General features: G+C 36.4%; 1 protein-coding gene across 4 annotated transcripts in view; it reads right to left on the minus strand.

Moving 5' to 3' along the window:
- Positions 1 to 27,714, minus strand: part of LOC145671370 (DNA ligase 3-like) — a 965,078-nt gene that overhangs the window by 427,901 nt on the left and 509,463 nt on the right. For all 4 annotated transcript variants that reach the window (XM_081740441.1, XM_081740438.1, XM_081740439.1 and 1 more), the window contains exon 2: positions 10,488 to 10,870. In XM_081740441.1, coding sequence (XP_081596567.1) covers positions 10,488 to 10,785 — 298 coding nt within the window. In that variant the 5' untranslated portion in view covers positions 10,786 to 10,870. The remainder of the gene's footprint in view (positions 1 to 10,487; positions 10,871 to 27,714) is intronic.

Genomic DNA, 27,714 nt, shown 5'->3' on the forward strand with positions numbered 1-27,714 from the left:
CACCGATGTTGTATGAGAAGTATGTCTACAGCTTAACATAAAATCGGAGCCATATGCGCTTATACCGTGAATCGAACCCGTGTCGAATGCTAAACATACAGCCATGAGGCACCTCAGACTGATATCATGTTGTTGTTGGTTAGTTTGTTGGGTTGGAGTTTACCGATCCTTTCCAGTACCGAGGCTATGTAAGAGTTGGGCTTTCAGCTGGTGGGATTCGAACCACATCAACTCCTACCGGCAATCGAACCTGGGCCTTCTAAGCAAAACGCGCGTACGCTAAATATATAGTCACGACGTATCTCGAAAATGTTGTTGTTGAAGTTTAGCGCTCGTTTCACCTTAAAAACTACAGGTACAGTCAGCGAAAAAAGTTCTTTCCATTTGATGAAATTAGTTTCATAAGTAACTTTAGAATGGAAGTACAATTTGAATAGTTTTCAGTAAATTAAAAAGAATGTAATTTTCTGTACGTTTCATTCACTCGGTGAAACTGTGTACGTTGCACCGTTATTTCCAAAATAAATTTTAGCAAACGGAAATAACTTTAGTCGCTGATTGTACATGAGACTTTGAAATTCAAACCACCGTAATGCATTCAAATTTTAATGTTCTCCTACCAGAAATAGAACTAGACCAGCAGGGAAAGTTTGGTATCAAGTGGGCATATGCCAGTATACCAAGCATACTGATGTATATGGCAGGGTCGTCATTTAGGAAGGGCAGAAGGGGCAACCGCCTCCCCCTGAGTTCGAGAAATACACATGTTTTAATGAATTACACACAACCTAACACACTGAGCAAGGATATGTGATAAAAAAAAATACATAAAAACACAAACACGTTACAGTTTCAACACACTAAATGTGTCTTCATCAGACCCACTAATTCTCTTTGTCCTCATCTGAGGAGAAGTGGAAGTCTGATGAAGATACGGTTAGTAATTTATGTTGATGTGTTTTTACACATTTTTATCACATAGCCTTGCTCTGTTTGTTGTATTCAGTTTGACAACATGGAAACAAGACCTGATAGAATAAATATTTAATCAATTGTATAGTAATATATGAATAAAACGCATGAAATTGTTATATGAGTAAATAATCCCCTCTTCTAGCAAAATCTGAAATGATGCTCCTGATATACGGTAGTGTAAGAGCTAGTAAAAACCATATTATAATAAGCGTGGTCAAAGTTATTTTTATAAAACATTATATTAACATCTTTGTAGGAACTTATGATTTGTACCGGTGTCCGTAAAGTGGCGCAACCCAAAGTTTGATTGCGTATATATCTTTTGATCTAAAAATGATAAAGACTTGAGACTTGTAGCAAACGTAAACATGTTTTATGTAGATGTTTTCCAGAGTATGACCAATGCTGGAACTTGTAACATTTCTGTGTAGTAACGAAAGAAATTACCATAAGTGTAAAATTAAAAAAAAAAAAAGTACAAATTTATCGCAAATTTTTGAATAAAAATTCATTTTATCAATTATGAGCAAATTCTCATTGCTTATCATTAATTAACCTAGAACACACCTGTTACACTAATTTTACAACAACAGTGTTGCCAGGGGTCGTGTTTCTGTCAAAAAAAACACCAATTTTACGGACTTTTTATATGGCAACACTGCATCAACCTTGTCATATTTTCGCACCAATGGATAAATGTTGATGCATAGGGGAGAGGTGGGCAATGGCGATCACCTAAGAAAAATGGGTTATTACGTAGTTTTATTTGCAAAATATATTGAAACAAATTTGTAAATGTATATTCCAATCCTTCTACAATAGGGTGACCAACCGTCCCGTTTTTTCACTACCATTCCCGGTGTCCCGAAAACTTCTCCCGGGACGCCAAAATGTCCCGTATTTACGTACATTGGGTACAAAAAACCTCTCGAGTCGCTAAAATTTCCTAATTTATATTATTATTTTCTAAGCTATGTGATTATATTGGAATATGTCTAATTACTTAGCAACGTCATTAGGACGTTTGCAATATTGGATGTGGTGGCTGCACTGTTTTCCCTCCTAGGTCTCCCCACTCCGCAGACGACAATGCAAAGGGCTGAAAGTCTTATGAAGAACAAATGTAACCCGTTTTTACTCTCTGTTTCGGGCATCGAGGCGCTGTCATCGATACAGTACAGTGTTTCCGTGATTTGACTAAGATGTAACATACTTCCATTTACGAAAGATGACCAGAAGTATAGAACTATAAAAGTGAAAGTAAAAAGGAAACTAGTTGTAAATGAAATAATGTTTAAAAGTAAGAAAATGCAAATAAAACGAGTTGGAATCTGATGCTGAGAGTAATTATAAATCCTGTCAGTGACAGATTTGAGCGCTCATATATTTTTAGTAATGTTTTCAAATATTTCATTTTTTGTTAGCTGCTGATAGTTACTTATTATCTAATTAATTCCACAACCTTTTCAATAGGTTTTAAAACAAAAAAGTGTAAAATTGCCTTTTTTGTGAGAGATACAGAAAGAGAGAACGGATTGGCTAAAAAATATAGACCTATTTAGGGGAGCAACCTATCCAGAAATAAAAGATGTCCCGTTTTTTCTAGCTGGCGATTTGGTCACCCTATTCTACAATAAGTGTGTAAAATAAAAAGAGGATCATTCTTTCAGTTCGGGAAGACAATGGAAAATACTCAAATTGCTACTTTGGTCGCCATTCCCATCATATGTTGGTAATGGCGATCATAGTACAAGTTTAATAAACACAGTTTCATAGGCAGTTTTTTTTTTTTTTTTTTTTTTGCTAAACTGCTCCTTCGAAAGCGTAAGAAACATCAAGTGAATGTTTTATTGACGTTTTTTCAAAGACACGTCACAGATATATCCACGTGGTGAGTCCACAGCAGTACAGTCAGCATGCACACACGACCCACAAAGGTTACACTGATACCAAAGTTTCAGTGTTTGACTCAAGTAGGTCTAGCCTGTTTTATAATTTTTGGCTGGAGAAGTATTCCAAAAGTTGTTCGGAATGGCGATCACCATGATGGTAAACCGATCACGTTGATCGGCATTCCCAACATTCCGCCATTTAGAAAATTGAGCTGGTTATACTGTAAAACGAAGTTTATTTGACATATAACTAGGGATGTAAAATACCTGGGTATTTATTTCAGCGGGTAAATACCCTGGGTAAATACCCGGGTAAATACCCTGGGTAAATACCCGGGTATTTACCCAAAATGGGTATTTTAGTGGGTATTTTATGTTTCAATTAGAAATAAACGGATTTTATCGTTGTCAATGGAAAATATAATGGTCATTTGTAACACCTGCAACAGCAGCAACTAAACAACCACCTAATTAATCATTTTTCTAGTAATTAAAGAATGAATTTGATACTCATTAAGTAATACAGTCGGATTTCCTACCTATTCACCATAATTTTCTTTCTACTTACACTAAATTTCATTCTATTTCCCTTGGCAGAAAATAATTATCCATTCTACCCTGTGAATTCTTACCTTGGTGTGCCCCTGAGGCGTCCAATCAATTACACGGTAGAATTTGGTAGTGGATCACACCAACAAGAAAATTTAAAATTTATGACAGAACGTAACGATGACTAAAGAAAGTGAAGTCAGTTGTCACCAAACCAGTCATGCACTATTATTAAGTATTCTGCCTGCCAGCAGCTCCTGGTATTAATAACACGGAATTTAAGTTCTTCCTTAGGTTCGCCTCTCATGAAACTTTCTCAATTTTTCTCAATCTGGCTCATCTTCTTCTATCCTACAATACATTCTCCAGTTTTTCAAAAATCACCGATGAACGCACTAACTAAAGTATTTACGTAACAGCAGGATCTCTATTACTAAAGAAATGCATTTTCTTTTTGTTTACCAAATTTATTAATGGCGGAAAATGAATTATTAATAATTGCTTTCCTATTTTAAAGATCTAAAGTTTACAATAATTTTATTATACTATATATTGTTAACACTGCCTTAAAAATTTTTGAATAGTAATGATGAAAACAACCTTTTTAATAATTAAAAAAATGAATTGATATTACAAATACGGCTGGTTACTTTCTTCACGCAAAATAATGTTATATTTGGTACTTTATCTATAGGCAATGAGATGTACTGAATTGTCGAGTATGCGAAGAATTGGACCAATAAGTTTCTTAAGTTCTATACCTGGTTTACGGAATTAAGACATTAATCAGTTTAAGAAACTACACTGTAACAACGAAGTTCTGATATAGTTATATCATAGTAAAGAAACTCGACTTTAGTAACTAATAATCTTGAAAATACTTAGAAACTTAAAAATTTACACATTTACCGATTACGAAAGTTGCAGAATAATCAAGGTAATTAAATTTAATAAATTGGTCGATTAAATTATTTACTAAATATGCCGTTGAAAGAAAAGTATCCATAAAATAAGGAATAAAATTTCGTAAAACACTTAAGTAACTAATTCCTGATTCTTAGAAGTGTTCACTAAATGGAGTTTAACACTAACAATAATGCTTTGTGAAAGAATTTGTTGGAATAGCATACTTAAAATATTAAGGTGATAAACAACATTAAGATGTATAGTAACTCAGTAATATTTATACTTTAAATTATTCAATATAGAACAGCAATTAACCTGTACCATATTTGGAGTACTATAAAACGACCACAAATTTTACCGTCCTACTCAGAATCAACCGTAAGATCAGAGTCTGAATCATCACATAATTTTTCAATATGATTATTAAAAATTTTTCAGGGTTATGTTTTTACAGAACATTCATAATCTCTTCAGACAAGTAACATGCATTGTGTTTTTTTTTTTTTTTTTCTTTCGACAACGCGAAATCAACAAAAACAGGTTCAGGCCTTAAAATGACGAAGTAACTGATAGATTCATTTCTTAAGTTACTCCAACCGTCACACTGTAAATATAGGTTTCTTGATTCCTCTAACTTCGTTTTAATTTCCCCTTGCATTTCACTGTGTTGGGCATCTCAGTAACTCGTAGCCAGGCGATACCTTGATAAGAGAGAACATGAAGGACGAATTTTCTTTTTAAAAAATTCAATCCACAAAGGGAGATCAACAAGTGACAGGGGACACCCACTAACGAAGATCGCTTTGGCAATGCTTTCCTTCAACGCTTCCTGTAAGACTTCATTAAGGTTCCATACGTCGGCATTTGTTTCAAGAAACATCAATATAAAGATTCTATCAAAAATTCGAGATAGTAACGTTGGACCTAAGAAGCCATAAAAAGTAAAGAAAAGCCTGTATATTTTATGGAAATTGATGTATTGTTTTTCGTATAATAAACGAGACTATACCTACTATATCAAACTCACTTTCTCCTTTCATTAAAATTACTTCAAAATGTTATTTTAAGTTGGAAACTAGTAGACATAAGATACCATCTTTTCATGATTAACTTGATCCTCCATAATGTTCGACTCGGAAAGATTTTGATAATTTTGTTCGTCTCTATTCAATTAGTTGTAGCCTGTAACATGTAATGTTTTAGATACATGATCCAGCTTTCGTTTATCCTTTATTCGTTGTCTGAGTCTGTCGGTTGTCTGAGTTGTCAGTGAAACACTTCTGAGAATTTTAAAATTTCAAAATTGCACGTTTCGGGAAAAGTTGTTGGATTGAAGGAGTCTCGAAACATCTGTTCTCAAATGAAAATACACAATAATTTGATAGGGTTCTTGAAAATTGGCGGCGTATCGTAGACTTTACATTTAAAACTGGGGCTGTCTGCCAAGGATTTAACAAAGAGGGTTTATATACGATTTCTATGTTTGGCCAACCTAAGGCTTGAAGTCATACTACGATTTCTTAATTGTTTAAGTCTTGGCGAAACTAATCCAGGTTTAAAAGTCGTTCACACCTTGGTGAAGAAAGGGTATAGGTGGATAAGTATAGTAAAATCGCCCGAGATCAATCTTGAGACGACAAAAGAGTGATAATATAGGTACCCTCAGGATGTTTCTCATGTTTCAACTATGACTGATTTGTTCTTGAGCAATGACGTAAACTCGGAAAAGTTAATTGTTTCTCAAGATTGGCTTGATCGATGTTGTTCAAACTTAGATGCATGTATAGGTATACACGAGGGCTTCGTCTGAAAATTGTAACAGCTCATCCCCACCATTTCCCCCTTTCAAAACACTCGATTCAATATTTTGATCTCCTCTTTACCTATGAAGTTCTTCGAGAAAAATATAAAAAATAGGTTTTAGATGTCGTTGTAACCTAGAATAACATATAATATCCAAAATTGTATCGCGGGTGGGCCATGGTCAAAATTGCCTGCAAAGCCGCACCGCACATGAACGGAGTCAATTGGTTATTATTTTGCATATTTATAGTGAATGAAAGAGAAAACACGCTCGACAGACCCCAAAACATTAGAAAAAGTCACAGGTAAGGTTAACAATTCTTAAAACTTCAAAATAATCGAACTTTCGGAAATGCCCATTTTTTGGGTAGGTAAATACAAAATGGGTAAATACCCGGGTAAATACCCATTTTTTATTTACCTACCCACTGGGTATTTACCCGACCCACATCTCTACATATAACTATGTGTCGTGCATTAGACGTAAATATAACTTTTTATGAATCTTAGTAACTTCAAGATCTTACAACTTAAAATTGTACGTATCGTGAGTTGAAATATGCAGATTCTTATAAGAAAATCAACAAAAACAAGTTTCGGCAAGCTGTAGACTTCGGTCTTCTCTGACAACTTCCTCGACAATACACAAGAAACCTTGCTACAAGAGGCAGATGGCAGAACTAGTTTGACTTCTTCTCGGGTCACGCAAGAGGGCAAAGTGGGTTGATCGCCATTCCCTTCCTCTCCCCTACTGTACATATACACAGGAATTCACCCGCAGAAAATCTGTTTTCTGCAACAGAATATTGATTTTCTTCAATTTGCACATTTTTTTTATTTTACACTTTCGGTAATTTCTTTCGTTACTACACAAAAAACTTTACCAGTTCCAGCATTGATGGTCATAATCTGGAAAATATCCACATAGAACATACATACATTTGCTTCAGGTCTCAAGTCTTTATTATTTTTAGATCAAAAGATATATACGCAATCAAACTTTGGGTTGCACGACTTTACGGACACACTGTATATTCGAACCTTAGGTGCTTGAAAAGTTTCATCCACATTCTTCTTTCAAAATATTTATTTATTTATTTATTTATTTATTCACTAGCAGAATACCCCTTCTTCGCACGGGGAGAATAAGTTTCATTTTGGACATAAAGGATTGACTTTGGATTTAAACTGCATCTGGAGTGTCATTCTTCGTCTCAGTGACCCTAAAACTATGGATCCGAAATTAAATTCGGTCATTTTCTATCACTTTTATACATATACCTCCCCCTCCTCCAAGTTGCGTGGCTGAATTTAGATTTAAACGGCATCGCAACTGTCACCGTTCATCTCACCATCCCCGAAAACTATGGATTCGACACTAATATCGGTCATTTTCGATCATTTTTAATCCCCCCCATAAGTCGCACCGTCAAAGTGAAATGATAAAAACCATTCTAGGCTCGAATCTCATCTATGTTAGAAATTTGATAGAGATCGGTCGAATGATTAAAGAGTTATTAAGTCACAAATATTGTCACTTTCATTTTTATGTATATAGGTTGAGGACTTCTTTTACATAACGAAATTAACGGTCCCAAGCTTTCTCCGAGCACTTAATTATTCAGGAAGTAATAATAATAATTTATTTGTGTAAATTTTTAGGGAACATAAAATATTACTTAGTAAACAAAGTAATGCTATTGACATGGTCTTCGTTCTTGTATAGTTCATCGTAAGAACTACGTCACTTAATCTTTCTACCGTAACTACGCCCACCTTTCATTATTTATAGAAAACAGGCAAAGTAATCTGGGGTAACCAACCTAAGGAAGGCTGACACTTAATCTAAAACTTTCATTGAAAAAGAAAACAAATATAAAGTCTATAACAAGCAACTTTTGCTAGGCCCGTTCATCAATTTTAGAGTGAACGTTCTTTTCTCCGAGACAACAAGCTAGTAGGAAAATTTAAGTGTAATCGCCACGTTAAGTGGTCCCCACATCCAGCCACACAACAGATAAGGTACCAAATGAAGCTGTAATGTCGTAACCGCATCCACACGGAAAGCTCTTCAGAATTGAGGTTCTTCGAGGGACTCTTTACACTGTGAAACAACGAAAGGTAAAATGGCTTCATTTTATGCGAGTGTTTGCAATGTCCACGCTGCGGTTGCGTGTTCTTGTTTACACATTCATTTCATTTGCAAAAAAAGTAACGTTTTTGCTTTGCTAGTATCTACATTCATGGCTACAACTTTCTGTTAACATATTGTTAGTGCTTTGTGACCGCACCGACTAGAAATAATGGGATACTGAGTGTGTAATAAAATGGTATTGTAAGAATAGAAAGAGGCGTTAATTCTAGGTAAACAGGAGTTCTCGTTGCTAGTTCATTGACTCGCCTATTTTCTCCAGAAGTTTCTCTAGTACTATCTTAACTCATTATGCTTATGAGACAATTGCATCTCACACATGTGCAAAATCTTGTACTAGCTGAAATTTCACTTCTTCGCATAGGAAACATATAGATTTATGGGAAATATCTGAAAGATATACCATTGTGAGCTCATGTGGTTCGGATTCACGGTTAAGCAGTAGGTCCACTCTCATATAGCCTCGATGTTGAGCCGGACGTTAAAATCAACTTAAATCAACTGGAAGATACATGTTTGAACCCATTTCTTTATTCCCTAGATTCTGTATTTGAATCAAAGTGAAATGACAGAAACCGAGCTTCAACCAAGTGATAACAACGTTCAAAAATCCATTCCTAATGATGCAGCCATTATTATTTCTGAAAAACGTAAGCATCCTTCCTACTCTTAATAGACGTATTTTTATTAATAACAAATTAGTTTCGTTCCACGTGTAAAACTACGGTATACTTCCAAACTATACGAATTCAATACTCAAACTTGAACTAGTACACCTGTAACTATTAATTACTCAGATCAAAGATAGAAGTTGTTTCTCGGATGCTGTATCTGTTTCAAAAAGCCATTACTTGCTATTCCTTACTGCTTTCGTTCTATGATGATGAAATTAACGATTTCTGGTTTCAAGCTTTAACCATTTCCGGTTTGGACAGATGAAAGCGAGGAGATGAAACTCACTCTTGGAACGTTGAATAGACGGCAAAAAATCGCTTCTCGATATCTCTTACAGTTCTTGATCTATGAAACGTAGTAGAATTCAACCATTTCCGGTTTCGGTACAGTGCTGAGGATTCTAATTATATATATATATATATATACACATACAGGCGAGTATCCAAGGGGGGCTATAGGGGCTATATCCTCCTTGGCGCTCAGGTATACGCTGGATAAAATGGGCTTCAATTCTGCTTTACATTGGATAAAGCTGCAAACTATGGTTTAGGCCCTCCCTTGATTATATCCTGGATCCGCCACTATATATATATCCGCCACCTTTTGAGTTGCTGTATCGATTGCAATTTTTCTAATCCCTTTTCCTAAATTTCTGTTTTTCTTAGTTTTGTTTAGAAGTTATCGGAATCTTTCAGCGCCACGAGAGAACTAGAGAGAAAAGTTTAGAGAAGTATATCAGTGTATCCATGTCATAAAAGGAAATGAACTTCTATGCTCACCCATAGAAGATCATAATGTTTCATCATGGAAGATAAATAGGTTAAAAACCTCCAAAAGTTTGATTTTTTTTATATGGACCACCAACATTTATATACCCTGGTCCTATAGTACCGTTCCATTTTTTTAATTTGATAATTTCCAAAATTTAAGGTGTAGTCATATGTACCTCTCCGAAATTTAGGGCATGAACTAAGGTACCCCTGCCAAATTTTAGAGGGGCTTGTCATAGGCACACCTGGGCCAGGACCTTTGAGCCACGGACCCAGGATCACAAAAATCCCCTCGCCTGGTACCCATACTATTGTCATCCAGTATGCGATCTCAAAGCAGCGAAACTGACTTAAATTGCTGCTTTTTAACGAACTGACGTAGCTACAAATGAAACTGATACATTGTGTCACTATATACTATGAACAGTTTATTACTAGTGAGGCAACATTTCAATATCAAGCAGGAAACTTCTGAAAATACCCTCATATAGTACCTTCTATAGGTGTTGAAATCGAGTAAGAAGTTTATTTCCGCGCCAATTTTGTGCTTTATTGTCCCGAATGATCTGCATGATTTACCTTCACAATAATAAATGAAATTAGTATTTTCAAATGTTCGTAACTGTTAATGGAATTTTGTGATTAATATGCATTGCATCCTTGTTAATCCAAGTTATCGATAATATCTCAACAGTAATGATGTCGCTATGCGAAAGAGTATGAAAATTTTTAATAAACATAATGCACAATTTATTACATACTTACCACCTGGTATGTGGCTGAGAATTTCTTTTTTGCTATCTTCATCCAAGTCGTAAAATCCATCGATATCATCCGGATGTTCAATTTTCTTGGTGGTTGCTCGAGCTCGAGTGAAACTCTCAAAGAGACAAGCCACGTGAAACCACTGTTTCATCTCACCCCCAGACTCCGAGAAAGGATTGGGGACAATTTTTCCTAGCCTTAGACTGTCCTTGGGTAGCTTCTCTTTGCATTTCTTACAAGCGGCTGTTCCTCGCTTGGCTTTGTCAACACAAAATTTCTTTCCTTCAGACTCTGCCATTTCAGATGTTCAATACAATTGTCTTCTTAGATTAAGGACGATCACATTGAAGTGGACAAGATCCTATATTTACAAGGCGAAGACACTGTAAATAGACGAAAGATTACAAACAGATTGGAATAAGAGAAGGAATGGCATACTTTTAAAAAAACTTATTAAAAATCTTACAAGTATTGTTCAATTATAAAGTAAGTTAACTAGAATTTCTGTGACTCCTTCAGAGTTATTGAAGTCAGTCTTGTGTTTAGCCGATACTGTAAAACGATGTCTAATCATCTAAACTTCCATAACGATGCAGTAAACCACAACAGGTGAGTGTTGTTTCACACTGCAAAACTTCGGTCGACTTTTAAAGTATTGAGATTTCGAACCGAAAGTTATAAAACAAAGACGTTTTAGGGATATAATAGTGGAAGCAAGCAAATGTCTCCGTAATATTATATATTTGGCAAGTGAAAGAACTAAAAATATGTCAATAATTTCAAGTTTCTGGGAAGTACAGTCTTCCAAAAATCCTGCAAAAAAGTAAAAAGCTGTAACTTTGAAAGTACTACTTACAATTTTGTATTTTGTTTGTAATGTTTAGTGGAAATGTTAAAATTTTTGTTGGCAACAATGAGCAGATATAAACGTTGACGTCATAACCGCAAATCACGTGACAAAGATGGCGTCTACTCAAGAGAAAGCGTAGTGTGTGGCGTGGTTTTGTGAGTTAAAATCTAGTGTTTTGGTGAGAAGAAAATTCTGACAAAAATATCAGAAACAACCACCTGCAGGTTTAAGTATCAAGAGATGGTACGATAAGTTCCTAGCTACCGGAAGTGTCTTGGACTTGCCTCGTAGCGGAAGGCCAACCACCAGTGTTAATGTGATTCAGTCCGTGCACGAAAGCGTGTTGCGAAGTCCAAAGAAATCGTTGAAACACAGTGCGAGTGCCAATGACAACGCTACACAATATCGTTCGTAAGAAAATAATACAGAAGTTTACAAGCAAAAATCGAAAGATGTTCAGGACCTCCGGAAGAAGATACGTGATGTGATTGGGAGTATTACGGATGAAGTACGTCGAAATGCCATTCTCGGATTCCCGAAAAGACTTCAGCAATGTTTGGACGTAAATGGTGCTCAGCTGGAGGTTTGGTGTTGAAAAAATGATGGGAAACAAAATTTTAGACTTTCTTACACGTCCACTAAAAGTTTCTACAAATACAATAAATGGTTACAAAGTTACAACGTTTTACTTTTTTGCAGGACTTTTGGAAAACACTGTATTTTGACGAGAGACGTTTATTGCACTAAAGAGGTCAGGTCAAGAATTCCCATAGCTAAAGAAGCATTCAACAAGAAAAGCTCACTCTTAACTAGTAGGCTTAATATTGGACTTAGGAAAAAAATGGTCAAGTGCTACATATGGGGTATTGGACTGGATAGTTCAGAGACTTGGACATTACGGAAGTTAAAGAAATATTTAGAGAGTTTCGAAATGTGGTGTTGGAGGAAAATGTAGAAGATAAAATGGATAGAGAGTACTTATGCACAGCAGTTTGAAAGTATTATAACAGACAGTAAATTTACGCTTGACTTAGAGCTCATTGGATGGAATAAGTTTACGCTTCGCTTGAAGCCTGTAAAAGAATCTCTGAAGGTAGGGAGTATAGACGCTGTTCATGTGAAATTCGAAAAATATTAGCGTGGTTTACACCTATGAAATTTGCAACAGCTCTTGTGAAATTGGCAATATGCTGAAAAATAAGTCTGTATGCGCTTGGAGCACCAAAAATTGCCCCTACTCTTTGACAATATTCATTTTTGTCTTTAAACAATTCTTTCGAAAAGTTCATAATGACGTATTCGATGTTTTGGAAATTGCTCTGTGTAAACTTATGTTACTACATGGGGAAGCTGCTCTTTAACAGTATGTCTCTATAATCCTCACTCACGTAGCTCATTTTTATTGCACTTGATTCAATAATAAGTAACACAATTGGACGTATAGTTAAGAGGCATCATTGTAAAATGGGCTCAACTTTCGATCCTCGTGAAAACGCGCATCAGATTCAAATTCGAAGTAACTCCACTCGAAGCACAATGCTTCATCCATCAAACCGGCTGATGCTTACGATGTGGTTGTGTGGTTCGCAGTTTACGTTTCTTTCAGCATCGAGACTATATGAGACATGGACATACAGTTTAAGATGGAATCCGAATTTAAAGGTTCGCCCGCCAGGAATCGAACTCAAGACCCCGCGACCAAAAGGCCGGTAACTAGTGCTGACTGATGACCAAGAATATTAAACCAATGATACTGATTGACTGGTTAATTTGTATCCGGATAGATTCACCTGTAAAGCATTCTACATTTGTTACACCCTGTATTATATATTTGAATTACACTACTACTATCACCACCATTGTGTACTATTATTACTACTTACAATAAAAAAATAATTTCTCCTTTTAAAGTCGCATAAGCATAGAACAGATGTAAAAGATTCTGGCTTGAAAAGATTTGGAACCAGCGATTATTTAAGGTATGAGCCGAGGATGGTGGTAGCAGAGAAATTCCACCCTGGAGCGGAGCTACGAAATCTTCACTCCACTGGGACATATCTTCTATTGTGTTCAATGTAGGGTACTGGTATTTTGTAGTGCTACTTTTATCATTCGTGTACCGAAAGTCGCCTGCAAAAGACATCTGAAATCACTGTTTAGAACCATCTGGCTCCCATTTACAAACAACGGTACACAATGTATGATGTGTGAAATACTATATAATAGAAATTAAAACATTTTGTGATTATTCTAACTGATAGATTTTAGATTTTGTGTGCTTTCGAGAGCATCAGCCTATCCCTTTTCGAATCTTTAACGTATATATTTTCTCCCAACAGAAGTGTGTGCTTTCGCCACATTTATTGCAGAGGTAATTTTCCACAGCAGAATATTAAAATCGGCCAGGAGTTTATATATATATGTAGAGGGTTAGAGAAAGAAAGAGAGAGACACAGGCACAGACACACACACACACACACAGAGAGAGAGAGAGAGAGAGAGAGAGAGAGAGAGAGAGAGAGAATGAGAGACGATGACTTCAGGTATCCTGTCGTTGGTCGCTCTTCCAACGTAGTGTGTGTGCGAGGGTGTAAAATACGTAATAATCTGAAAAGGAAAATTCGATATTCTAAGCCATTTATCACTTTTCACAATTTTGAATGGTGCAAATAAACGAATCACAATGAATAAAACACATATAAAAATCGACACAGAAGAAAAATATTTTAGACATTTATTGACGATAATGAAGAACATCGGAGGTCAATTTGAGTTTGTGAGTGGCGGTGTTTCTTGATCGAGTCTCACTTTGTTTCATTTTTACATAAATGTGATTCAGAAATACAGGATTAGCATAAATGATTCATTCATTTCGAAAAGGCTATAATTTCAAAAATATTACACGTACACACATGACAATATAGGAAAACAGACACAAACTCACAAGTTTATATACACTGTACAAACGTTTAATATGTGTCCGTTTGGTGACACGACACACGTCCACACGATACTCGAGCTCATTCCATACATGTTGTGGCATTGTCCTGTCAACTGTCTCCACTGCAGCACTGATGCGTTCTTTGAGCTCGACTAAGGACTGCGGTAGTAGAGGTACGTAAACAAGGTTCTTAACGTGCCCACACAGGAAGAAGTAGCAGGGCGTTAAATTAGGAGATCTAGGAGGCCAAGTGCTTTTCCCTTTACACGAGCAACCAGTGTCCTAGAACTGCCGGTACTGCCGCAAAATCCTTTATTTACATGGCGGTTCTTTACCATACTCCCTTCTGAAAGCACGTGGCACAGCTATAATAGACGAACATCTGACATATTGAAGCACACAACAACTTTTTCGTTGCCTTCCCTCCATTTTCGGTGGGTGCTAATCTCGTACTGCCATACCCGATTGGAAAGATAATGGACTTGTGCTGCCACACAGTACAAACTTTGTGAGTTTGTGGTTGTTTTCATATATATATAATTTCATGTGTGTACATGTAATACTTTTGAAATATAGCCTTTTCAAAATGAATAAATCCTTTATGCTAACCCTGTACGATTTCACTTCGTTAACAATGTACAGTTGTGAGAAAAAGTGGACGTCTGTACCAATGTACGCTTACTACTAATATTTTATCACCTTTATAACGAATAAGTTCTTGTTGAATATCAATTGAGGTATCTAATGAAGAATTACTTTAATCTTTTGTTGTAGCATAAAAAAAGGGGGAGGAAGGAATTAGGTTTCTGGGCTTTTGACATCTATGACCATGTCAGCCCGTCACTAGGATTAGGATTAGGAATTAGATTTCTGGGCTTACGGCATCTATGGCCATGTTAGCCCCGTCACTAGAATTAGGATTAGGAATTAGATTTCTGGGCTTTCGGCATCTATGGCCATGTTAGCCCCGTCACTAGAATTAGGATTAGGAATTAGATTTCTGGGCTTTCGGCATCTATGGTCATATTAGCCTGTCACTAGAATTAGGATTAGGATTTAGGTTTGTGGGCTTTTGGCATCTATGGCCATGTCAGCCCGTCACTAGGATTAGGATTAGGAATTAGATTTCTGGGATTTCGGCATCTATGGCCATCTTAGCCTGTCATTAGAATTAGGATTAGGAATTAGATTTCTGGGCTTTCGGCATCTATGGCCATGTTAGCCTATCACATATATAAGGGATGACATCTCTCGGCGATCACACTGTCCTGGGAATTGGAGAGAAAGAAAGGAATGGCGAAGGAAGGAAGTGGTCTGAGACTATTATGTTAGGTACTATCCTGGTATTTGCCTGTTGTGATCGGAAAGTGGATGTAGGTGTTTTAGATGTTTTGGTCTGCGTTTAGTATTGTTTTCAGTGTTTTTAGTAAGTTCACATTTAAGAAAAGAGAAAATGATTGTCGTGCATGATAACGCGATTGCGGAGCACGGTGGCTCAGTAGTAGATAGATCTCCTCTGAAATAAGGGGTCCTTGGTTCGATCAAGATCATGCAAGTTTGTGGTGGACAACAGTGTCCATGTGTTTTCTCGGGGTGCTCCTGTTTCCTCTTACATTCGCATTCCACTAATTCTTTCATAGTTATTCACTTTCATTAATCAACCGTCTTCCTTAGCCTAAAAGGCATAACGTGGGACGTTAAACTAGAATTTAAATTATTTCATTTTCAATAATGTAGCTTATCTAACATTGTGTTAGGCCAGGATTAGTGTCTAAGCTGAGTAAGGTAGAGCCTGGGACGCTATATTTAATTCAAACAGATATACAACAAAGCAAGAAGCCTCTGATATAAATATGTGATTTCAAATTCGGTAAGTAAAAATGTATTAGTAATTACATTGCATTACGTTACTTTAAGGAGGGTATACGGTAGTATAGAACGGTAGAATGTGTTAGCCCAGCTCTGATTGTAGTAGGCTTAATTCTGTTACTATCTAGTATAAAATCTTGCATTTTATTTCACATAAAGCAAACTGATTATCATCTGTCCTATTTACTGATGGGTAAATTCCCGGGAAGATAGTTTTCGGAAATATTCCCGGGAAAATTCCCCAAAAATAGGAATATTCCGAGAATTTATTTGCAATCACAAAAAAGTACATTCTATGACTATATTATGATTTCAAAGTTAAATTCCCTTTTTTTTTATCACAGTGTATTGTTACTGTTGTCTCCAGAGGATTCTTTAAAATGTATATTCTGAACGGTATTATGTTATTTTATTAATATTTTATTATATTTAGAGAATACGCATAAATGTATATTTATTTACAATATGTTCTATGCAAGTAAATATGTGGAAAAAATGGTACAGTAAGTCCACATACTTTTACACCGCTAAACAGTTTAACTTTATATGTAAGTGGATTTTCTAAATTTGATTCTACTACTGATATTATAAACATATTAAACTTTTAAATGTTATAAACAAATTAGGTTGGGTAACTACCAGAAGACACATGTCTCACCATTTTATCAACATTTGCACATACATATTTATGTTCACAATATTTGCAAGATACTGACTTATCTTTAAAATTTTGCATGTAACATTGCCACACGACCTTGCGACCTTTCTTCTTATATATTTCTCGAAATTTCATCCGTTAATTCACATAAGAGAAGTTCGAGTACCTATTCAGAAATTCGAGTCAGAGACAGGAGACAGACCGACGTCTATTATTAACGGTGGTTCGGGGTGTATTAATGCTACTTCACCTCTATTTCTACAGAAATTCTACATTACTTTACAAACTTCTTCCTTTCCATCATTTGTAAATTGCTATTTTGCTACTTTCTAGTGCAAATGGAAATGGAACTTAAAAAGTCATATTAGTTATATAAAGTACAGTCAACGAATTTTAACTTTTTTAACCTCCAAATTATTTAAAACCTAGAAGTAAATCATAATAAATAGAAATAAAGTAATTAGTCATATGGTTCTTATAATTTGGAAGATCAAGTAAAGAAATGGAAATAAATTCCTTCCCAGGATATTATATGCCAGGAAAAAAAACAGGAATATTCCCACTGCTCATCACTAGTCCTATCGTGATAATTATTTATTTTTACGTGACACTGCATATTTCTCGGTAAACCAGTTTTATTTCGGACATTTCTCAACCAAAACTCCACATATCCTTTCCATTCGAATAACGCGGCGATCTTAAACAATTAATGAAGGGACGCGTGAAATAATTTAGAATTAGCCCATTATAAATAACATGTCGAAAGAGATTAATAAAATGGAATAAAAATGCGTTCAAGGTTCTAGATTTCTTAACGTAGGATTATCTACATTTCAAGTACTGACGAACGCTAACAGTTATAGCCTCATACAAGCAATATTTTCGCAGGAAGCAAGATGTTCCTTGGTGTATATAATGTCAGTAACAGTATTTCAAAGTTGTATTTTTTTTAATTATTATTTGTTTCACGTGATCCTATCAGCCGTTATTTAAACATATCTTCCAATTTTACTGAAGAAAGAAAAAAAAATCTGGCGCGGATTCGAACTTCGACTTTTGGCTTTATCAGTTTTGTTTTCCCTACTATTTAACCACTGGTCTATATGTCCGGCTGTCTTATACAGCGTGTTTCAAAGCAACACCGACAACGTTCGGGAGGTGATTCCTGACACCAAGATAAGACAAAAAGTATAGACCAACCTGGTTGCACAAATGCTTCCTTTCGGAGTTATAAACTGCTGAAAAAATGAACTTTAAAGGGATCCATAGCTCCAATACTATGTAAGCTACCATAGTCGGGTCAAGACTTCACTTAGAAATTAGTATGTGTCCTATCCAAATTTCCATGTTTCAGAATCCTGCGATAGAACTGCAACAATTAGTTTCTAAGTGAAGTTTTGATCCGACTACAGTAGGTCCCATAGTTTTGCAGCTATGGACCTTTAATTTTTTTTTCATGCTTTCGGCAGCCTATAACTCCGAAAGGAAGCATTTGTGCACCCAGGTTGGTCTATACTTTTTGTCTTATCTTGATGTCAGGAATCACCTCCCGAACGTTGTCGGTGTTGTTTTGAAATACTCTCTACAGGAAGAATGTCAAAGAAGTTTCCTGTTCGCATCGACTAAAAATTACTCTCGTTTGCTTCATGTACATGTATACAGAGGACGACTGGGTAAGATTTGATAACATGTTTCGTACGTGCGTCTAATTCCACGATAACCCTGCTCTTCAGAGTGAAGTTTCAAGGTTTCATGTTCAATAGTACGAATTCTTTCTAAACCCTCTTGTAACAGTGTAAAATAAAATAAAGTAGCATAGTCTGAATTTGAACACGTATCTGTAAATTACAAATCCGACGTTTAAAGCATTATGCTACGGAGGCACTTACTGAGCCTCTGCGGGCTCTCAAGCAAGCTAGCACCAATTTTAGCTTTGTTGTTGGTAGAACCTCAATCGCAATTTTGTTATCACTCTTTTAGACTGAGGTTACTGACGTACTTTTGCGACGTAACCATAAAATTTTATACGCTAGTCTAATTAGTATATGGGGGCAGCGGTGGCTCAGTGGTAGAAGGTTCACCTCTGGTGTATGGGGTCCCCTGTTGAATCACAGCTCGCGCCAAGTAAACTTTGTGGTGGACAAACACGATATGTGTGGGTTTTTTCGGAGATCTTCCGGTTCCTCCCACTTTCTTAATCCCACCATTTCATTCATTTCTCAATCATCACCGTCTCCTTTAGCCTAGCCGGCATATACGTGGGACGTAAAACTCAAAGATTTCATTGGTTTTTCTAATTAACATATGTCAATACGTTAGTGTCTGGCACTCGTCGCAATTTTACGTACTGAATTTTTATACGTTGGGAAAATCTAATTAAAAATTATTATTAATTGTCATTGTATGAGAAAAAATATTTAAATCCCATATTTCCTATTCAGAATTCGCAAATGGTGAAAACTTCTCCATGGCTATACAGTCAGCATACCTGACTTGGGCGCAGAAAAGGGATGCAGCTACGAAAGGGGGGGGGGGTTCCACCAGATCTGGACACGCTAAAATTCCTTAACAACACAGATTTGTACACTTTCATAATAAAACTATACTTGTTTAAAAGAAGTGATTGATGTAGCACGAACATTTGATCTTACATTTCATTTGTACTCTTTATCTTATAAAGAGAACATCTAGTTGTATCATTTTGTTTTCTGAAAATATAGGTGGAAGTATTTTACTATTACTTATTGGGTACGGAATAATACTCGTTCAATACTATATAGACGTAGTCTCTTGTAGTATTGGACTCTGAAAGGATAAGCGCAAATTCGTGAGTGTACGTGTTACCAATGAATGACATGTAACATCTCAAAACTTTTATTCAACCCACATAACATTAATGTAATTATGGTTGCCTAAGTAGAATTACTAGTAGGCGTTTGTTGCGGAATCTGAAAAAAGTTAGGAAACTTTTATGCAACCGACATAACATTCATGTAATTATGGTTGCCTAAGTAAAATTATATAGTAGGGGTTTGTTGCAGAATCTGAAAGGGAAATCAATAAAATGGTAGGAAACGATTATGCAACCCATATAACATTCATGTAATTATGGTTGCCTAAGTAGAATTATATAGCAGGGGTTTGTTGCAAAATCTGAAAGGGAAATCAATATTTGAAAACTTTTATGCAACCCGGGGGTAAAAGTGGGTCTGAAAAGGTAGGGGGGACTGTAGGTAGCGGCATGACGTCACGCCGTCCCCCTGCCTATCTTTGCCCATTATAATTGCTTAGGAACTGGGGGGACGCCGTACGTATTTTTGGAGGTGGGGCGACGGCGTCCCCTCAGTTTTCCCGCAGTTTTACTACTGATGCAACCCACATAACATCCATATAATTATAGTTGCCTAAGTAGAATTAACTAGTAGGCGTTTGTTGCGGCATCTGGAAAGGAAATCAAAAGTTTTATGCAACCCACATAACATTAATGTAATTATGGTTGCCTAAGTAGAATAACCTAGTAGGCGTTTGTTGCGAAATCTGGAAAGGAAATCAATAAAATGTTAGGAAACTTGTGGAAGAGCTGTGAGGAACATGGATGAAAATAAATAAATGTTAGAATGAAAAAGCAATGGTAATTGGAAGAAAGCGACTGGTGTCAAATATAAAAGGACAGCTGGGAGAAAATAGAACAGATGATTAGTTTTCAATACATAGGTTATTATTAGTGATGATATGAAATGTGAACGTGAATTAAATGCAAAGATAGGAATGGCAAAAGAAGCATTTAGGAAAACTAAAGCTCTATTTTGTGAGTCTTTGAATAAAGTGTTGAGAAAAAGTCTTATAAAATGCTTCGTGTGGAGTATTGTACAATTTGGGGCAGAAACAGACATTACGCAAAAGCGACGAAAAACGATTGGAAGCCTTCGGAATGTAGGTATCGAGAAGAATGGAGAGTATTAGCTGGAACGAGTGTAAAGCGAATGAGAGGATTTTAAAAATGTGACGAAAAGAAACTGGTTGGAACATTGGCTAGAAAAGGAACTGTATTATGGTGGGAGGAAAAAGAGGGAAAGGGCAGGAAAAAGAGAGGAGGTGGTTACAATTAATGGACGGATCCAAATAGAGATTAGCTGAAAACAGTGCAGTATAGAAGTTTCTCAGTAACAGGAAGAGACCTGACAATAACGACAAAATACTTGTGATGGTAATAATGATTATTGATGTTTGAGGTACTTTCTTCTTCTGTCGTTTAGTATCACTAAAATGCTAATCATTGTATTTTTCTGGCTTGGGTAAAAAGGTTGTCTTCCTTCAGCTGCATGAAACAGATCTTTTTTACAAAATGGTACTTGTCGCACTCTTTTGCTTTTTGGTAAAAATTCATTTTAATCTCATTTGCATTCCTATTTATGTTATTTCCAAACATTGTCCAATACAACGATAAGGTTAGTGAATTGTTAAACAGACCTAATCCGCAATAGTTTATATAGAAATAGTCATATCTTAATTTATGCAGTATGTCTATATTCGCTACATCTATACAAGTATATTAGGTTAGTAGAAGTTGAGTAAGATTTCGTCGCTTGTGTATTATCTAGTAAAATATTTTTGTATTCCTGTTGCTCAGTCTACTCCGCTTCTATTCTCGGAGGGACTTATCACTCAGGAGTTTCTTCTAGCCATTGATCATCTTCGCCGATACAGTTTTGCTATAAGTTTTCCAGTTCCCTGTCATCTTGGGCACTGCCTTTCGCGACGCTCCAACCGCACTTATCACTTTCGTCCCTTGCATCACATAACCGAGTGCCAACAATTTACCGAAAATCAGAAATCAGAAAAACAGCCCATTTTACACTATCACCATCTGCTCAGTTCAATGCACAGTGCCGCTCTACTGCTCTTCACGTAGTACGGAATTTGCCGTAACTAGTAAAAACCCAGCACTGCGATCGCCGTTTGATCGTTGTAAACTCAGACCTGACGTGCTTCCAATAACAAGTGTCATTGAATTAAAACCTTGAAAATCGCAGTAGAAAAAAAATAATAAAAATATCACTTTTGAATTTGTAATTCTTAGACATAATTTTTAAGATGTTTTTCACAAGATTTAATAATTTAATTCTACTATCTACCAAAATAGATTCACTCTTTTTGTCAGATGAGTATGGACATAGTAATATTACATACAAGTAAGGAAGTCTTATCCGCGTGGAAATCGCTGTAGCTACTTCACAACAAAACGTGGAGGGATAGAGCTTTCATCCTTTACGTCTAACGATTACACACATGTTGCACTCATTATTGAAAGATTAAAAAACAATGAACATGTATGTTTTTAATCCAATACTTACACTAATGTACTGTTAATTTTAACTGTGTTTCTACGGATGTGACATATTAATCCTAAAATGCATTTTGATGCCAATTGGTATCATAGTGTGGCAGAGCCTGTATTTTCATGTAGCAGAGCCCATATTTAATGATTAATTTTATGTATATTTTGAAATATTAACTTTATTAAAGATTTTAATTTTTATGAATCAGTATGAATCAGTGAATCAGTAACAATAATAATAATACTCTTAAAATGTGTATATTAGTGAATAGCGCGCGCCGATGCAATGTATCACCAATCGAGTTAAGCTTTCTACCACACAGTTTTCGTCTAGTGGCATAGGTCGGACAGAGAGCGTCAAAAAGCATATAGTAAGCACAAATGGTGCAAGTTTGTTACTTGTATTTTTTTCACTTTTTTTTTTCTTGAAATTTAAAAAAGCTCAGTTTCACAATCTTCCATACCACATGGTTTCTGCTGATATTTGACACTAAACTCTGTTTGCACTAGTGTAATACAACCATGACATCTATCCTATAATTTGATACCCCAGAAGTAAAAACATAATAACATAAATCATATTATTGGATATTACAGTATTTACATTTATCTACGTAATGCATAAAGAAAGAAAGAAAGAAAAGTAAATTCAACATGACCAAAATTAATTAATGCAATAAAGAGTTAATAAGAAGATGAAATAAGTAATGATCATAATGAGAAATATGAACTGAATGCTAGGATGAAATGAAAATTAGGTTTTTATAAAAACCGGAAACCGGTTTCTAGAAAAACCGACATTTCGTCCTGTTCTGTATCAGTTTGAAGTTGGTACCTGGGCCCCCCTCACGGAGTTCCCTGAGGGTCACCACAACAACACCACTTGATATGCTTTATCATCGTTCCCTATCTCAGTTTTTGTTTCATATCTCTATTCTCAGCCGTTTCTGATTTAGGCCTACAAGCACTGGACGTTTCATCTTATACAGGAACCACTTTTTGCGGCTATTTTGAAAACGGTGACCCAAATCGAAAATTGTTTCCTACAAAAGTTGTTTCGTTTTTCAAGGACTAATGAATGAGGTATGATTCAATACATGTTCGTATTTGAAAATTTGAAGTTGGTCCCTGCCCCCCTTTTGGAGGAGGGCCCTTGGAGTCACCAGAGCAACACCATGTGATGTGCCCTATGACATTTTTCTATCTCAGTTTTTGTTTCATCTTTTTATTCTTAGCCGTTTCGGATTTATAAGCACTGGACGTTTTATCTGAAACACCCTGTATATATGGGCCGAATCCAGGATATCTTGAAGGAGGGTGCACCAATAACTACCACTACATTTGATTTAAACTCTTAAGTTTTGAAATGCCTTTAGACATCTGCGGTGTGAATGAGGATTATTACTTTGTTGAGAATCCTTTTCGTTCAACCTTCAGAAAATCGACTATTGCTTTTGAAAAACTAAGCTTCAAACGAATACATGACAACAGAAAGTTTCGGAAAACGTTGCTTTTTCACTGCCAGGTTCTCATTTTAGATAGTGTATATTTAGAGTGAAGAGGTGGGGCCGCGGGGACTCAGTGGCCCTAACCGGCATAACCGTGGGACGTAAGATTTCATTTCATTTTTTTAGAGTGAAGAGGGGTGCATGTACTCTGGTTCACCCTCTTTCCTAAACCCGGTCCTGTATATATGCATACTTAAATCTATACACGAAAGAAACATGCCAAGTTTCATCAAAATCTGATGTTCAACTAGCATGTTATGACCCCATTATCAATGTCCCAAATTCAGACATTCTACGCTTTGTAATCTAATTGTGATACATGGTGTTCAAGACTAAAAGTGAATGCCATAAGAGAATCGCTTCGCTCAGTTCAGTAACGTAACCAATACATATATGAATGTGCTGTACCCCTTTTTCAAGACAATTTCGAATAATTTATCAATTTAGTAGTTCAAGGTTGTATTTTCGTATTGTTTTCAGCCTGAATAATTCCGAAAGTAAAAACCATTCCTTAGAAACAATGCTTTTTTTATTTCTTGTTAACACCTCCCCTTCCCTCCCTGCCGATTCGTTCTAGGAAAACTTCTGTTTCTTTTCTCGCACCTCGTAGCTTTGTTCTCACACAATGAAATATTGCTGAGCTTTCTGGAATAAACAGATGACCTGCTGCGCTTGTAAAATACCCTTCTTTTCTCTGCGTTCCCACAAATGTTAAGTTCCTTTTTTTCTCTCTTACTGTCTCTACATAAAGGTTTTATATAAAACCTTAATGGAAACAGATAGCTTAAGTAAATGAGGGCAAGCAATAACTCCCGACTCAAAACTTATTTTGCTTTGTTATATATGATTCTCTCAATCAATATTAATAGCTCGTATCCTCTCCTTCTAAATGCTGCATGAAAGTTATGATTTCTTAGCCATAACGTAATTAGCTATTCTGGTGGTTTCGTTAACATGTCTCACCTTTTATTACTTCACGAAAAGATAGACCATATTGTTAGCGTTAAGGCAGGATAGTTTAGAGGAGAGGCTAGCATCTTCTAAACCCTCGCTCCTCCCAAATATGTTGGACCTTGTCCTCATTCTCTCTTTTAGTGAATGAGGACTATGGCGGTCGTGATGAGGCCAAAATGAGTAACGGAGCCCAACTCTAGTTTACAGACAAAAATTAAAAGAACGAAAATATGTGAGTGGACTTGCAGGGCGTGAGGCCCGGCCTGTAAGGCGGATGGTTTAAAATAGGGATGGGCAAAACCGAAAACCGGTTTCTATAAAAACCGAAACCCGAAAAACCGACATTTCGGTTTTCTCCAAAACCGGCTCGGGTTTTTCACCGAAACTGGTTTCGGTGAAAACTTTTCGAAAACACATAAAACTATTTCTCTGGACATGGATTCGGTTTCCGGAGAACAACGAAACACCATTCTGGTCAAAAATAGAACAAATTTTGGAAAAAAAACCGAAACCGGATCAGGTGAAAAATCGAACCGGTTTCGAAAAAAACCGAACCGGTTTTTGGGGGAAACCGATAACCGGTTCCGGAGAAAAATGAACCGGTTTTGAAAAAAGCCGAAACCGATTTTTTGAAAATTTACAAAAACCGGTTTTGGTTTTTCTAAAAACCGGAAACCGAAAAACCGGTTTTTGTGCCCACCACTAGTTTAAAACTTGATCCCTCCCCACATTTCACATTTGAATTTTGAGCTGGCGCAGCCACTGTAAACACGTGTCACTTGTACTAGGCTTCACGCCAGTGTGACCACCCAGCAAAAATATTCCATACTAACCTATGACGAAAAAAAAAGCACTAGATCTGGAGAAAAAGCATTAAAATTTCATCTACTCCCATTTCACCCATTTATGCCATTTTACGATATTAATATTTTATTAGAAGGTTTCTAGCAGCTCCGCCTCTCTTGTGGATGGAGGAGTGACTCCCACGTTCTTGAAAATATCTCCACTTTAATTTTTGACAGTCAAAATTCGATACAAACCGTGAAAATCATTTACACGGTCCCAATTTTGACTTTACAGCCTCAAACTAAAAATCCTGGCGAAAACCCTGCTTAATTGTCGTATTAGAACTCACCGTAAAACCACTGAAGTAACACAAGTATGACAAATATAGAGGATGTCGGGAGAACAACAAATGTAATATGGCCTTATTGATAAAATCGAATTTTAATTCCTTAATACCCTACTGTTTAATCGGATCACCAAATATTTATCATCATATCAAATAAATATCACCAAATATTTACTGTGGTCATTTATTAGTTGGAGGGGGCGCCTATATCCCACTTCCGATCTTGTAAATACCCTGTTGAAAATAATAGAGTTACCATTAACAGTGAAATTTTCGTACATTGCCAAATTTTCATGAGATTCCTTTTTCTCTCCCAAATGTATTTATGAGAAAAGAAGAGGAGGAAAAAAGTACTAGATTTGTTGGTGAATGTACTAGAACACAAATATTATTTTAAAAAAATACTAGATCTAGTGCGAAAGTACTAGCGGTAGTCACACTGTTTTACGCAGCAATGAGGAATGAGAAACAGCCGCGAAAGGGAAGCAGAAGGCTGGCAATGAAAGTCAGTATAGCAACCTTACGCACAAAAATTTTACTTGTCCGCCTACAGGGTTGTAACCTTACTTTACGGATACGCCTCGTATCTTACATTAAGTTTGCACCAAGTCATGGTAAACTCATTTCGTACGGTTCTTATTTATTGGAGAAAAAATAAACACCACGGTTGTACACATTTTGGAATTAAACTAAGTGTGCACAATCTTCTTTGAGAAAATTGGCTAACTCCATATTCATGCCATACGTTATAATTTTAATACAAGAGTGAGTAGAAGCGTATGACATGCCTGACAGGCGGATATAGATCGAGGCCTGGGGGCTAGGCACCTCAGTTTGAGTGATAAAACTAATTTAAGCTAGTATTTATATATTTTTGTCGACTAAATGTCGACTAAAAGCAGGGAATTCGTGTTATTATTCAGTTCAAAATCTCTTTGAGTTTGAAGCTTAAAATATATAAAATGATATGGTTGTGAAGCATGTTCTGTATGGTTGTGAAGCATGGTCGCTTACTCTGACGGAAGAACATAGACAAAGTATTAAGAACAAGATCCTGAGACGAATATTCGGACCCAAGAGGAACAGGAAGGTCATGTAGCTAGGATGGAAGAAAATAGGAACGCTTTCAAAATCTTAACTGGAACACCAATCGGAAAACGACCATTAGGAAGATCTAGGCGCAGATGAGAGGACAATATTAAGATGTCTGTCGCAGAAATAGGAATACAAAGTAGAAACTGGATCCAGTTGGATAAGGACAGAAGTCAATGGAGAGCTTTTATGAACACGGCATTGAAGCTCTGGGTTCTATAGGCCATAGAGTGAGTTACTTTATTTACATATTTTTGAAATAAACTCATGGTATACCTATCGTAGTCTGGCTGGTCATCCCAGTTTTTACCTTCTGGATCCGCCACTGGTGCCCGAAGCTGTTTAAGCCACCGAAGGTTCTTGCTAACACAGGTATAGACAGTGGCGTATTTAGGGGGGCTTCCGGGCTTAACCCCCCCGAAATCTTACTATAGTAAAGTATATGAAATATCTTGCAGAATTTTCACATTTTCAGGTAAAGCCCCCCCCGAAAGTTACCAAAGCCCTCCCCTAAACAAAATCGTAAATACGCCACTGGGTATAGATAATGGTAGTTTATGCCATAAAAGGTTTTATAGTACTGCATTGCATGTATGATTTGACAGCCAAAGATGAAGCTGTAACAAAGTCTAATTCGAGAACTTTTGCTTTACGTATTCGAACTCAGCTATAATCCCAGGGAAGCGACTCGAAACATTTGTTTGTGAAAAGTGATAGGGTAATTGATTGCAGTACAACCACCAGATGACTTGAAAAATTTATCCTTGATTGCCTGAACTTCACCCATCAGTCTAGATCAGTAGGCCGAAAAATGGATTTCGGGGTCGTGGGCAAGGCCTTTAGAGGCAATTCCGACAACTTATGTAGCAATCGGGGGATTACCAG

The sequence above is a fragment of the Thermobia domestica genome, chromosome 15 (assembly GCF_964235325.1).
Source record: "Thermobia domestica chromosome 15, izTheDome1.hap1.1, whole genome shotgun sequence".
Lineage (NCBI taxonomy): Eukaryota > Metazoa > Arthropoda > Insecta > Zygentoma > Lepismatidae > Thermobia > Thermobia domestica.